The 15,927-nt window shown below is 38.3% G+C and overlaps 1 protein-coding gene across 1 annotated transcript in view; it reads left to right on the top strand.

Moving 5' to 3' along the window:
* LOC107687137 (sodium channel protein type 2 subunit alpha-like) overlaps positions 1-15,927 on the top strand; it is a 137,944-nt gene that overhangs the window by 31,376 nt on the left and 90,641 nt on the right. The window contains exons 9-13 of the mRNA XM_016484371.1: positions 476-673; positions 3,729-3,902; positions 3,990-4,343; positions 9,498-9,606; positions 15,194-15,432. Coding sequence (XP_016339857.1) covers positions 476-673; positions 3,729-3,902; positions 3,990-4,343; positions 9,498-9,606; positions 15,194-15,432 — 1,074 coding nt within the window. The remainder of the gene's footprint in view (positions 1-475; positions 674-3,728; positions 3,903-3,989; positions 4,344-9,497; positions 9,607-15,193; positions 15,433-15,927) is intronic.

Raw genomic sequence — 15,927 nt, 5'->3', positions numbered from 1 at the left:
GTTTGGGGTCAGTAAGATTTCTATTTCAAATAAATGCTGTTCTTTTGAACTTTCTATTCATCTGTGAAGCCTAAAAAATTAAATGTATCAAAAAAATATTGTAAATATTGTGCAGCACAACTGTTTTCAACATTGATAATAATCAGAAATGTTTCTTGAGCACATATTAGAAAGAATTCAATGTAATTTATGTCTATATCTTGGCATCAAAATGTCAAAAATGATGCAAAACTTTTGGATGGTAGTGTATGTATAAATTAAGCCTTTATTCATCTGTTTTCATCCATTGATTAGGCTGTTTTTGAGAGTTGACTGTAGATTACTTTAGAATAACCTTTGATTGATTAGTCTGACCGATGCATCTGTCTGACACTAATTACAAGCTTGTGAACAGATATTGCACATGCGTTTTTCTTCAACGTAATCTGCGAGTTCTTGCAGCCATTGTGATCTGACGCTGTTGTTGTGCTGACAGACGCTGCGCTCGGCGGGAAAAGCGTACATGGTGTTTTTTGTGCTGGTGATCTTCCTGGGCTCCTTTTACCTGGTGAACCTGATCCTGGCTGTGGTGGCCATGGCATACGAGGAGCAGAACCAGGCCACCATCGCAGAAGCCCTGCTGAAAGAACAAGAGTTTCAGCTCGCCATGGAGCAGCTGAAGAAGGAACAGCAGGTACGTCGGGGTCACTGCTGAAATCCCTGCTTCATTCTACTACGTTAATAAATCATTAGCTCATCCATGAACATGATTTCTGCCCGAGTCCCGTCGGATTGCATCGGCTGTGGGGATGAAGACCACAACTCCCATAATTCCACACTCAGTCACTACACCTTTGTCTCTTTGTTTGTTTTGAATACGCGCCCTCTAGTGGCGAAAATGACATATTGTGCCTTTAAGGAAGCTGGGGGAACTGCAGGGGTTTGGGAGTTTATGGAAAGCTTTTTTTTTTTTTATTCATTATTAAATCAAATGTAACATTAAAATAAATACATTTGGTTGCACAATTAATCTGACATTGTGATATAGCTTAGTGCGATTTTTAAATCAAATGCAGCAGTTTAATTAAGTATCTAGTCTGTTTTCAAAGTGAAGCGCGGCACTGTGTGCATTTACACACGAGCATCTTATAATCAGTGTTGGGAAGGTTACTTTGAAAATGTAATAGGTTACAGATTACAAGTTACCCTACTTAAAATGTAATAAGTAGTGTAACTTTTCAATTACTTTATTAAAGTAATGTAACTGATTACATTTGATTACTTTTTGATTACTTTTCTAAATTTCTAATGTTTTCAATTGTTAATCATTTTCAAGCATGTAAACCAGGCAGGGTTAACCTTACAGTAGTACTGATTACTGTCAGACTTTCAAAATCCTTCATCACTTGAATTAAGATTATAATATTTCAATTTTAAAGGAGACATTGCATGCAAAATATCTTAATTTGCATATAAATGTGTCTTAGTATTGCGTAGACACAACCACTCTACAATGATAAAAATCCATTCACTCAAAAACCTAAAGAGTTATCAAGCCAATATGATGTCATATTGTTCAGGCCCCTCCCACGGCCACTGACGTACTGTCCCATATTAGCATATTTCCACCCTCAGCCAGTTGTACGAAGTCCGTCATTTTCTCCACACTCGAGCAGCTGTAGCGACAACAATGTCTTGAAAGCAATGCAGGTGTTTTGTTGTTAGATGTAGTTGAATATAAGAGTCCTAATAGACCAAAGAAAGGGAGTGGTGATGGAGAAACATCCAATCATTTGGTATCTCTGGAAAGCCCTGAATGTGCTCTGTACAGGACATCCAGATTTAAAACTGTGACATGTAACGTCTCAGAGAAATCGCTAAAACATAATGTCCTCTACAGTGGACAAAACTCCATAGCTGGTAGTCAGGAGGATACCTACTTATGGAAAAGGGGCATCCGATGTCCCCTTTGAAGCACAGTCACCACAAAATCAGACTTACTTTAAGATCGTTCTGAGGTTAAATACAGATTTAAAATCATAACAAGAAATAGTTTTAATAGCTATGATACTGTTTTTGAAATCAAATCTTTGCATAACTATGACAGGAAACACTGGAATCTAACAATGCCTTTGAAAAAAAAGTTAATCTTAAAAAATAAAGCATTTACATAAACCCATATAGGAAATAAAAGAGTTATCAAATAAGCATGTTATAAACTCCTGAAACATTGGTGTTTCATATTTTAGAGCACTCGCTGCAATTTATGAAAGAAATCAATTAAATCTGTATGTGGGAGTGTGTGTGAAAAAAATCAGATGTAACCCCCTTTTGTAATCCTTAAAATTTTCATAAGTAACTGTAATTTAATTACAGATTTTTTCTCAGTAACTGTAACTGATTACAGTTACTTTTATTTTGTAATTCAATTACGTAATTCCATTACATGTAACTAGTTACTTCCCAACACTGCTTATAATACAGTGTTTTTAGCATCTCTCTGTGCTTCTCAGTTCACAGTAAATGCTACAAACTCTCTGCATGAGCTGCGAGTTCATTTGGACACGCAATGTGCTCTAGATTCAGTTTATTTACACACTTGCATAATTTTTTGAGGACAGAAGTTTACAGGATTTCACTAATATTCCGGCAAAAAAATAAAAAATAAATACATTTTGGAACGTTAAAAGCTCAAGGGTTTGAAATTTTGAAAGTGAAGAATTTAAGATATAAATATTAGTATTATAACTTGTAGAACTTGTAAAATAAGAAATGTGTTATAATATTATCACATTCATACTGATTTTTTTAATTGTACAGTACAAATGTAATTGACAACAGTAATGTATTTCTGTCTTAATGTTTTATAAATAGAGTTAAAACTAAAACTAAGGCTACTACTACTACTGTTATATTAATAATACTAATAAGATATGAATATTATTAATAATAATATTGTTGTTGTTAATAATAATAATAACTATTATTATTATTATTATTATTGTTGTTGTTGTTGTTAAAATTAACAACAACAAACAACAACAACAATACTTAGTATTATAACTTGGAGCATAAAATATAATCACATTATCACATTAATATAATTTTTTATTTTACAGTACAATTGTGATTTACAACAGTAATTTATTTCTGTCTTAATTTTTATAATTAGAGTTAAAACTAATACTGATAAATATTATTATTATTATTATTATTAATAAAACCAACAACAACAACAACAACAACAATAATAATAAGAATAATAATAAAAACAATCTCACTATTGTCAAAGGGTTCAGTGATGACATCAAAATGGAAGAATAATAATAAAAACAACAACAATAATAATAATAATAATAAGACACTATCACAACAAAAAAAGAGGTTTGAGTGAATTTTAAAGTCCAGCTACAAAATTAAATATTTATAATATCGCAGTTCAAATCTGTTCAATATATGACAAAATAATTGAAATACAATTTAAAAAGTTGTGTAGTCCTATATGAAACTAAAAACAATAAAAACAAAATAAAATACTTAAACAGATCAAATATTTTATCTTGCATGTCATGTGACTAACTAATGTGTTGTTAAATTATTGAAATATTAATTTCTTAAAAAGATTCAAGTAAAGTTTTTATGTCTAAGGGGTTTGGCTGATGGAAAAAATGTGGAATCCTTGATTTAATCAATAATGTACAAGAAGTCATGCTACATTGGGATTATAATGACAGCTTTCTGTCTGTCAGGCGGCTCAGAAAGCACAAGAAACCGAGTCCATCTTGACGGCCGACGTGTCGCCGTTCTCCTCACAAGGCAAAGGGAATCTGGACCGGAGGAAAAGCTCGAGGCTGCTGTCAGAAGGAACGGAGGATGGCAGCAACGACAAATCAGCCAAGATGGACACTATAGAGGGAATGAAGGTAGATTTATCACCCAAAACTCACCCTCATGTTGTTTTATTCCGTGGAATTGTCTCCAGTTAAGTCAATTCATCTCCGTTTTTCTAGCAAACGCACTCTTTGCTGGTCCGCACTCTCTCCTTACGGGCCAGACGGGAGAGTCAGGTCAGCATCTTCAACTTCCGGCTGCCAAACAAAGACTCGGAGGTGGATTTCGCCGACGATGAGTTCAGCAATCACGGCGATTCGGACAGTCGCGGCGGGGCGCTGGCTCTGCCCTGGAGCAAGAGAAGGACCAGCGCTCAGAGCACCTGCAGCCACAGCTCGCAGTTCTTCTTCCCGAGTCTCAACATCAACGGGAAACTCTTCGTGGCCATAGACCAGAACGGCATCTCGGGCCAGGGACCGCTGTCTCCTCTGCCGCTGCCGACCTGCACCATGGAGAAGGTCAAGGAGGAGAGCGTAAGTGCCTTTGTGCTTCTTATCAAACGAGCAGAGCTGCAGAGGTGAAGTCCTGTAAATTAGAAACAGCATGACTGATTTGTAATAAAGCACCTGTGAATCAGGTACGAGTCGCTCGGATCTATAGACGAAGAACCACGGCTGGAATCGTCTCCTGTGGAGAAATCAGGATCAGTCTCATGAAGAAACGAACAAGTTTGACTGATACTTAATAAATCAATCAATCAATAAATCAACCAACCAGATATACCAATAAATGGTTCATTTATTGATAATTAACAGTAAACACTTTGTCAAAATTAATTTGACAAAATACGATTGTTAGAGTACTACTACTACTAATAATACATTTAGACATTACATTTAGTCATTTTGCAGACGCTTTTATCCAAAGCGACTTACAATTGGGGAATACATAAAGCGATTCTTCTTAAAGAGGCAATGATGCGACCCAGTGATGTTGTGTATATGGAGAAGAGGAGGGGTCCAAGAACTGATCCCTGAGGAACCCCAGTGACAAGTTGATGTGCTTTGGATCCCTCCCCTCCCCAAGCCACCCTGAAAGACCTACCAGTGAGATAGGATTCAAACCAGCGAAGTGGAATCCCTGTAATGCCTAGTGATAAGACGGTGGACAGGAGGATCTGATGACTGACAGTCAAAAGCAGCAGATCGATCCAGCAGAATAAGAACTGATGTATAAGTGAAGTGTTTAATGTAGGTTTTTTTGAGCAGTGGGGTTACCCGAGCCTGCTTGAATGCAGTGGGGACGATGCCTGTGAGGAGAGATGTGATGATGATGTGTGTGAGTGCTGGTAAGAGTGTAGGAAAATAATAATAATAATTAATTATAATTCATTAATAATAATAACTTTAATTCTTAATTATTATTATTATTATTATTAAATTGGTCTAGTGATTATGTGCCAAAATGTATAAATAAATGATGAATTCTATATTTAAATATTCACTAGAATTCAAAAGTTTGGGGTTGGTCTCATATATATTTGTGGAAAAATTTGCATTTATTTGAAACAGAAATATTTTGTAACTTTATACATTTCTTTACTGTTACTTTTGATCAATTTAATATTTTTTTTAAATTGTAGTGTAGAATATAATAATTAAAAAAATGGTTATCAGATGATAAAACATTAAATTATTCAGCTGGTCATAAAAAATCTACATATTTCACCCCAAAATTTAAAGAAAAAAAAATACATAATGAAACTGAAGCCTTTTGTTAGAAGCATGCATATTTTTGGTATTGTGACATTTGCCATGTTTTTTAAACATGTAAAGCATTTTTACAGTAGTGAGAATTTGGTCAAATTTGACCATTTTTGTCAGATTCACCTATGAACATTGTTAGTTTAAAACAGACATCAACTCAAGGTTAAGTGTTGTGTGATGAATCTACAGTAGCTGAACGTCTCACAGAAACCTCCTCATCTTCTTCAAGAACGAAACATAAGAGCTCCTGTCTCTGAACAGACTGCTGCGCTCTGTGTTACAGTATGTTCATATAGTAGTCAGTCCTTCTATAGCTGCCAGTCACACTGATAACATGCATTATGCTCTTGTCTTCTCTGAGCTGATTTGGACGAGTTCTTTTCTTTTATTGGGTTATCAGTGTACTCAACAGCACTGATCGAAATGCCATATGAACCTCTTCAGATGCCTTAAACTGCCACGCATTGAAGAGAAATGCACTGCATGCTTAATTAGCAATTACTTCACGCATCAGTTACACAAGTGACTGCATAAGTGATTTCCATAGATGCATACTGTACGATACATGTAAAGGAACACGTAAAGATCATGAATGCTATTATTATTATTATTATTATTAAATACTGAGATCTTTTGATTTTTTACTTTATTGTAGGCAAATCTGAGTCTTAATAAGAGACACATGTGAGATTTCTGAGGTCTTTTTCTCATCTGAGATGCAGCAAAGTCTAAGTTTGCACTTCATTTAATCTCAGTGCTGTCTAGAGAGATATTTTTGATATATTTAAAGTGATTTTCTTTCATATGGGCTTTTGAAACGGGAAGTATGACATCCTGCCAGAAATATCTGAATTACTCAGAAAGGAAAGGAGTCTGAAAACTGTCTGGACTGCGTGAAGGAGGCACGGATACCCTGTTGTCTTGGCGATGTAGTCATGGTAACATAGCAACAGATGTTGAATAAGAGTTGCAGAGGTGGCGTCTCACACACTCTCACACACACACACACACACGGCGGTGTTTCCCACTCGCCTGAACAGCAGGAGTGGGCGTTCTGGTGGGCCGTGATGAAGTGCTCCTGCGTCATTCTTTTGATTACCTGCGATCAAAAACACATTATATAATCAGATGGGCCATTGTTACAGACAGATATCGTATCGACTCGAAGACCTCAGATTAAAAAAAATTAAAACAGCTTTAGAAAACAAATGGATAAAAGCGTTTGACAAAAATTAACGCATTTCCCAAAACACCCATTATCACTGAAGACATCTGCTGCTGAGGGTTAATCGCTGCTTTTATTAGGCTTTTGTTTTGCAATAAACAGAATTGATTTTTAAATGCCATTAGGAGTGTTGTAGACTAAGGTGTGTGTGTGTGTGTTTGCACAGTCAATAATACCATATAAAGTATTGTGTTTGCTGAGACTTATCTAGAGACATCAGAGAGAATTGAGGGTGGAGCTATTCAGAACTCCTTAACAACCACATAGCAACGCCCTGGCAACCACCTAGCAACCAGCCAGTCACCCTAGCAACCACATAGCAATGTGTTCAACATCGTTCAGAGCACTTAACAACTGCACAGCAACACTTGCAATGCCCTTGCAAATGTCCGCTACACTGTAACTACTGCATAGTAACACCCTAGCAACCACCCAGGTCACTCTAGCAACCACATAGTAATGCCCTGGCAATCACCCAGTCACCCTAGCAGCCACATAAATGTGCTTAAAGTCATTCAGAACACTTAGGAACTGCACAGCAATGCCTTTACAATCACAGAGAACACTGTGGATATCACATAGCAGCACCCTAGCAACCACATAGCAAGACCCTAGCAACCACCCAAACACCCTTACACATAGCAATGTGCTTAAAAATCATTCAGGACAGGTAGCAACTGCACAACAGCACTACAAATGACCTTGCAATCACTTACACAGCCCTGTAGAAACCACACAGCAACACCCTAGCAATCACCCAAATACCCTAGCAACCACATAGCAAGACCTTAGCAACCACCCAAACACCCTAACACATAGCAATGTGCTTAAAAATCATTCAGGACAGGTAGCAACTGCACAACAGCACTACAGATGACCTTGCAATCACCCAAATACCCTAGCAACCACATAGCAACACCGTAACAACCACCCAAACACCCTAACACATAGCAATGTGCTTAAAAATCATTCAGGACAGGTAGCAACTGCACAGCAGCACTACAAATGACCTTGTAGTCACCAACAATGCTATAGCAACCACATAGCAACACCCTAGCAATCACCCAAATACCCTAGCAACCACATAGCAACACCTTAGCAACCACCCAAACACCCTAACACATAGCAATGTGCTTAAAAATAATTCAGGACAGGTAGCAACTGCACAGCAGCACTACAAATGACTTTGCAATCACCAACAATGAACACCCTAACACATAGCAATGTGCTTAAAAATAATTCAGGACAGGTAGCAACTGCACAGCAGCACTACAAATGACCTTGCAATCACCAACAATGCTATAGCAACCACATAGCAACACCTTAGAAACCATCTAAACACCCTAGCAACTGCATAACAATGTGCTTAAAATCATTCAGAACATTTAACAACTGCACAGCAATGGCCTTGTAATCACCCACAACATTGTAGCTACCACATAGCAATACCGTAGGAACCATCCAGAGACCCTAGCAACCACATGGCAATGTGTCACTCACACAACCCTACAGAAACCACAAAGGCAACACCCTAGCAACCACCAAACACCGTAGTGTATAGCAATGTGTTAAAAAATCATTCAGAACAGGTAGCAACTGCACAGCTACACTAGAAATGCCCCTGCAATCACCAACAATGTTGTAACAACAACATAGAAACACCTTAGAAACCACCTAAACACCCTAGCAAACACATATGCTGTGCCCCAATGTGCCTACTTATACTACGCCCTTAAAGTATGCACTCTTTTGGTGAAGAAAAGCTACACTTTTGAGTGTGTAGTAGAAGAGTAGGCAAGCTTTGGGACAAACTATCACGTCATACAACTGCATCTTTGCTCTGTCGCATAGTTACACGCACCCTGTCACTGTAAACTGACCTGTCAATCATCTCGTCACAGTTAAGATCCTCCACATTTAATTTAATTTAACTTCCTACCGTATCGGAGAGAAAAGAAGTAGCTCGTTGATCTGCCAGCTGTGGGTCTTTATGCGGAGATCTCTGCTCAGAATTTTTGCATAATGATGCATTTAAAATTTAATGGCCAAATGGTTGTTTATAAAAGTTCACATTGTTGTTGCAGATGAAATATAACACAGATAAGATTAAATACATTTTTTTTTTTAACAGGTTAGCCTAAATGTTGATGATTAGTAACTCAAACCCATTTATCTAAACCTCTCTATTTAACCGTCGGTCGTGCACATCCACCATGTTTGTAGGTTTTCGTGTTTGTAGTTCTGAAACGAATCCTTCGCCAAAGCGCAATGGATTGTGGGTAATATTAGCCATTAGAGTGTGCACGGATCCACACTTCAAAAATCTTCCTGAAACAGTAGACCATCCGGGGACTTCTGGCATACTCTTTTCAGCATACTATGCTTTGGGACACACTTATTCTAATCTCACATACTATTTAGGATGGATAGTATGGACATGGGGATGCAGGCAAAGTAAAGTGTTTAAAATAATTTAGAACACTTAGCAACTACATAGCAACACCCTAGCAACCACTCGGTCTCCCTAGCAACCATAATAATTTTTTTTGCATTCTAAAGCTTTGGTATGATACATATTATATGAAAAACACCATACAGTGAATTGAAGTAAAAGAGAGAACAGTTAGTGCTATAAACCTGCTCTTGTTTATTTCCTTATGAAGCCATTTCGGTGACTGCTGTTGTTGGTTTTTCAGGGACACAACTCCAGCAATGAGCTGAGCAGTATGCTGCTGCCCCAGCTGCCCCAGGAGGGCCGAGATCGGGCCCTGAGCGCCACCAGCTACATCACTGACGCCATGGAAGGTAAGACACGGCGCCTGACAGAAACACAACACAACAAAAATCTAGAAACCACAATCACACACGAGCCAGCGACGAGATATTAACCCTGAAACAACTCCATATGCATGTAAAATCCACATGAAATCTTTTCAGATGCGTGCGAGGACAGGAGAAGTGTCTCCATCTGCTCGCGGTTAATATCATCCCCCGAGACTTCTCTCGCTCTTGTTATTCAGAGGAAAGGTGTAACCCTCCCCACTGCTGCTTCATCATGACACAGCCAGGCTGTGACATCACCTGGGTGGCACAAGAAGCCAGACTCTTCCCTGAGCGTTTTAGCGACTAAATAATAGCGTAACAGAATGTCCTCGCAGTTTCAAATCTGTTATGCCCATCGCGACAAAGCGTTTTAGGAAACAAAAGAGTAGACCGCCTGTAGACGTTTGTGTATAAATAAATCAAGTGATGAATTCATTTTCACTGTTTGCGGCTCATTCAGACCATGGACGATAACTATAGGTAACTATGAAGCTTTAAAAATCATTTAAAACAATAACAACGAAAAGGAACGATATCGTTGGAATCACTTTCAGAGTGATTTTTTTCCAACTGATGAATGATAAAAACAATGACAGCCAATCAGAATCCATCCAACTTTAACAAGCTTGAGTATTTAATGTGTCAGATGACAAAACAGAAATGCACGATCATAATAAACAGAAAAATATGGCACACTGATGTGGATGTTAATTATCTTTATAGTTATCGTATAAGACCCATTCGTATGGTAACAACACAGTGGATCGATATAGTTGGAATCACTTTCAGAACTTTTTTTTTCCAGCCAATTAGAATCCACCTAAATTTAACAACAAAACAGCAGTGCACACTTATACTAAACAGAATGTTGTCGTAAGCCAAAGTGAATGCTAATTATCTTTACAGTTATCGTTAAAGGCCCGTTCACACCAAGCACGACAACTATAACGTTTTAATAATCACTCTAATGCTACGAGAATAGTAAAGTTCACTCAACTATGACGATAACAACGCAGAGGAACGATATCGTTGGAATCACTTTCAGATCGATTTTTCCAGCCAATCAGAATCCACCTGAGTTTACCGAAATTGAGTATTTAAAGTGACAGAAGACAAAACGGCAGTGTGCGCTTATAATAAACAGAATGTTATCATCTGCCGATTGTGTAACGGTTCAAATTACTCACAGTTTGTATCACCGTTTTAGAGTCACCGTTTCGGTATGGTTCAGTATGTGCTATTTTAGGGAAGGCGAGGACAGGAGAAGTGTCTCCATCTGCTCGTGGTTAATATCGTCCCCCGAGACTTCTCTCGCTCTTGTTATTCAGAGGAAAGGTGTAACCCTCCCCACTGCTGCTTCATCATGACACAGCCAGGCTGTGACATCACCTGGGTGGCACAAGAAGCCAGACTCTTCCCTGAGCGTTTTAGCGACTAAATAATAGCGTAACAGAATGTCCTCGCAGTTTCAAATCTGTTATGCCCATCGCGACAAAGCGTAAACTCAATTGAGTTTACCGAAATTGAGTATTTAAAGTGACAGAAGACAAAACGGCAGTGTGCGCTTATAATAAACAGAATGTTATCATCTGCCGATTGTGTAACGGTTCAAATTACTCACAGTTTGTATCACCGTTTTAGAGTCACCGTTTCGGTATGGTTCAGTATGTGCTATTTTAGGGAAGAAAGGACTATACTGTCAAATAAAAATACAGAAAATAACAACTAATCTAACTACAAGAAACAGCACAAATAAATACAGTAGAGCAAAGATAAAGAAAATAAATAGTGCTTTTCAGGGGTTTTTTTTACATTAGTTTTTAGGTACAGAAATTAAATAAAGTAATCTAATGTAAAATAACATTACATATTTGACTGTATAAATGAAAGATTAATCCTTATTAAAGTTACAAAAGCTATTCAGTCAAGAGCAGTGAGTGATTTCCTTGTCTTTTGTTGTTTGATTAACATTAAAAACTTTAAGACAATGCACGGATCCAGTACACTGATACTGTACGTTCAACCACTTTTAGAACGATTTTTCCAGCTAATGAATAATACAAATGTTGACAGCCAATTAGAATCTACCTGAAAGAGTGTAAGCATTTAAAGCAACAGACGTTGCAAAATGTTATTGCCCACTGGCGTGGACACTAATGTAATTATCTTTGCTAATATAGTTATAGTACTTATAGCGAAGTAACATGGAGAAACATGAGATCATTGGCATCTTTTTATGAGTACAAACATCAGGATTCTTCATCAGAAGTCAGTCGAAGACAGTTTTCTGTCATACAGTTAGTGTGCTCTCCTCACTAGAGGACATGAAATGTCACCTGTGAATAAAAATGGCCCATATTTTTGAGTCTTTTCTGGAATCTTGATTGGTCAGCACAAAAGTTGCTAACAGAAGAAGGCCTGAGCTCACAGGGTCTGAGTTTAGATCTGCTAGCATAAGAAAATGCCAATCCTCATTTTCACGCATGTGAAAGCTGACACGGCAGGACAGCAGCAGGCCAAATTTACTGTAATGAGCACGTTATGTCAGATGATGCTCACATACATGTATGATAGATTGCCAGCTACCACTTACTGATTTACTTGTATATAAATATGCTGACACTGGAACAGCCGCATTGCAAAAATTCTCAGACGTACTCTTTACAAAAAGAATTACCATGGTAATCATAGTTTCCACTGTGGTTTTATTATCCAGGGCCTGAATTTTGTACTGTGCACAGTTTTAATCATTCCGGCAGGGAAATTCCCAATCGCTATGACAGGAGTACATTATTTTACACAAATAAACAAATCAAATCTATGATTTTATAGCTGAATAAAGTACTGAATAAATACTAGTGTACAGTTTTAACCTAAATAATGTAAGTGAGCAAACAGTGTGAAGTCTTTGTATTTGCAAATAACAACTAACCTAGCAAAGATCTAGAAAATGCCCAAATACCCAAGCAAATACCCAACCCCAGAATGCCCTAGCAACCACAAAACAACTCTTGAGAGCATCCAGAACACCTTAGCAACCGCAAAGCAACACAGTGTCCTCACAACTACCCAGCATACCCTAGAAACCCACTAGAAACAACGCAGACACCCTAGCAACCCCCTAGAAACAATCCAGACACCATAACAATCCACTGGAAACGACGCAGACACCCTAGCAACCCCCTAGAAACAATCCAGACACCATAACAATCCACTGGAAACGACGCAGACACCCTAGCAACCCCCTAGAAACAATCCAGACACCATAACAATCCACTGGAAACGACGCAGACACCCTAGCAACCCCCTAGAAACAATCCAGACACCATAACAATCCACTGGAAACGACGCAGACACCCTAGCAACCCCCTAGAAACAATCCAGACACCATAACAATCCACTGGAAACGACGCAGACACCCTAGCAACCCCCTAGAAACAATCCAGACACCATAACAATCCACTGGAAACGACGCAGACACCCTAGCAACCCCCTAGAAACAATCCAGACACCATAACAATCCACTGGAAACGACGCAGACACCCTAGCAACCCCCTAGAAACAATCCAGACACCATAACAATCCACTGGAAACGACGCAGACACCCTAGCAACCCCCTAGAAACAATCCAGACACCATAACAATCCACTGGAAACGACGCAGACACCCTAGCAACCCCCTAGAAACAATCCAGACACCATAACAATCCACTGGAAACGACGCAGACACCCTAGCAACCCCCTAGATACAATCCAGACACCCCAGAAACCCCCTAGAAATAATACAGACACTCTAGCAACCCCCTAAAAACAATGCAGACACCATAACAATCCTCTAGAAACAAGGCAGATACCCCAACAACCCCCTAGAAACAATACAGACACCATAACAATCTTCTAGAAACAACATAGATGCCCTAGCAACTCCCTATAAACAGTCCAGACAGCCTAGCAACCCCCTAGAAACAATACAAACACCCTAGCAACCCCCTAGAAACAATCCAGATACACAGCAATCCCCTAGAAATAATGCAGACACCCTAGCAACCCCCTAGACATCTATGCAGACACCCTAGCAATCCTCTAGAAACAACACAGATACCCTAGCAACACCAGAGAAACAACGCAGACACCCTAGAAACCCCCTAAAAACAACCCAGACACCCTAGCAACCGCATAGAAATGTGCTAAAAATAATTTAGAACACTAGTAATGCCATAGCAACCACCCACACAGCCTAGCAACCACAAAAACCTTGTTTGTTTGTTTGCTGTTTGCGTGCAATGATACATATTGTGAAAAATGCCATACAATACATTTACAGTAAAATATAATCAACTATATAGACTGCAAGTGTGCAACATTATAGCGACTGAAGTTCTTTTTCCAAGTAAAGCATGCAAGCAATCAATCAATCAAATTAATATATTTTTATTTTTTAAATAACAATTCAAATAATTATTACATTTTTTATTTTATAGTTTAACTAAAAAAATAATAATTCTCATAGTTCATCATTAACACTCAGAAACAACGTTACACGTCATCTGCAGTTTAGTTCCTGCTGTGTTAAGGTGAACGTGGTGTTAACTGAAGGTCTGTTTGTTGGTCAGTTTCTCTTGTGGAGGATGAAATAAAGGCTGACAGGTCGACTGCACCCGTTGTGGTCCATCACACCACCACAGCAGCTCATCGCAGGAGTTAGTAGCACATTACTGCCGCAGAGCCAAATCTAGAGCCACAAGATGTCCGTCTCTGTCTCATTTCTCATTAGAGCGCTTACAGGTTCCTCCTAAACACGCATCCTCGCTTGTCAAGTGCAATTCAACCTCAGTTGGGTAGAAAAACAACATGCTAACCTTTCATCGTGACCTATTCATGTGGTGTTTGCTACAAGCAAAGAATTTCAATGCTCAGCTGTAAATTACGCTTTTATCTAAAGTAGTTATTATTGAATGCACATGCATGGAAGCATTTGTATAGCACTGGCAAAAGCACGTTTTATGTGCAGTCAGACACTCTATCATGAGGCCTCTAATGGTTTATGTAAATGTTTTGATTTAATTTATTCATCCAGACAGGTAAACAGTCCATCCTTACATTACAATAAATTTACACTGTGGTGCTTTAATATTATGCATAAAATCCCTCTTAACTGGCAGATATCTGTGAAATGAGTTCTGTGACTGCATTGCAGTCTTCAAACAGGAACAAACTACATGGAGAACCAATCAGAAACACTAGACGGCTGTCAATCATTATGCCCTTTCAGGCTTGCTGGCTTCGGATTGGCTGACATGTCTTTGGAGGGTGGGGTTTACAGACTGTGTACAAAATGATTGAAGTTAGTAAAATTGCTGAACTTTCAAGTTAGACTGGTGCTTTGAAGAACCAATAAACAACAATATAACTCAGCAGAGTGATCTGAAGGTCTTATAATGACGCATCAAGGAACAGATATGGTCAGTTCAAGAACCCTATACGACCAAATGTGGTTCTTGTGAAGAAAACGAACCTAATGAAGAATGCATGGGTCATTTCTTCTCCCCTGGTTGTTTTTGCGCTGACAGAGCTGGAGGAGGCGCAGCAGAAGTGTCACCCATGCTGGTACGTGTTTGCACACAAGTACCTGGTGTGGACGTGTGGCCCCAGCTGGCTGAAGGTGAAGGAGTGGGTGAAGTTCATGGTGAATGATCCGTTCCTGGATCTGACCATCACTATCTGCATCGTTCTCAACACGCTCTTCATGGCTCTGGAGCACTATCCCATGACAGACGAGTTCAACCGCATGCTGTCTGTGGGGAACCTGGTGAGCACCACTTTTGAGTATTTACTGCACTTCTTCCTGTCACTAAAGATGCATTAATATAAGTGTGTTGGCATATACTGACTTTAACTGTAATTATTTGTTATATTTTGTAACATTTATCGATATATTGAAATATAGCGTTTAAAGAAATATTTGGCAATGTTAATATTGTAAATATATTAAAATTAAAATATTATAATAAATATCATTTTTTATATTATATTATATTATATTATTTAAAAATATATTTTATGTATACCTTTATATAATTGTACACTACCATTCAAAAGTTTGGGGGTTGGTAAGATTTTTATTTATTTTTTGATGTTTTTGAAAGAAGCCTCTTCTGCTCCTGCAATTATTTGATCAAAAATACAGTAAAAAATGTGAAATATTATTATAATTTAAAATAAGTGTTTTCTATGTGAATATGTGTTAAACTGTAATGTATTTCTGTGATGCGCAGCTGTATTTTCAGCATCATTACTCCAGTCT

The sequence above is a fragment of the Sinocyclocheilus anshuiensis genome, unplaced genomic scaffold (genome assembly GCF_001515605.1).
Source record: "Sinocyclocheilus anshuiensis isolate Anshui unplaced genomic scaffold, SAMN03320099.WGS_v1.1 scaffold601, whole genome shotgun sequence".
Lineage (NCBI taxonomy): Eukaryota > Metazoa > Chordata > Actinopteri > Cypriniformes > Cyprinidae > Sinocyclocheilus > Sinocyclocheilus anshuiensis.
Note: the sequence above shows the minus strand (reverse complement) of the source record. Positions and strands in the feature narration are given on the sequence as shown.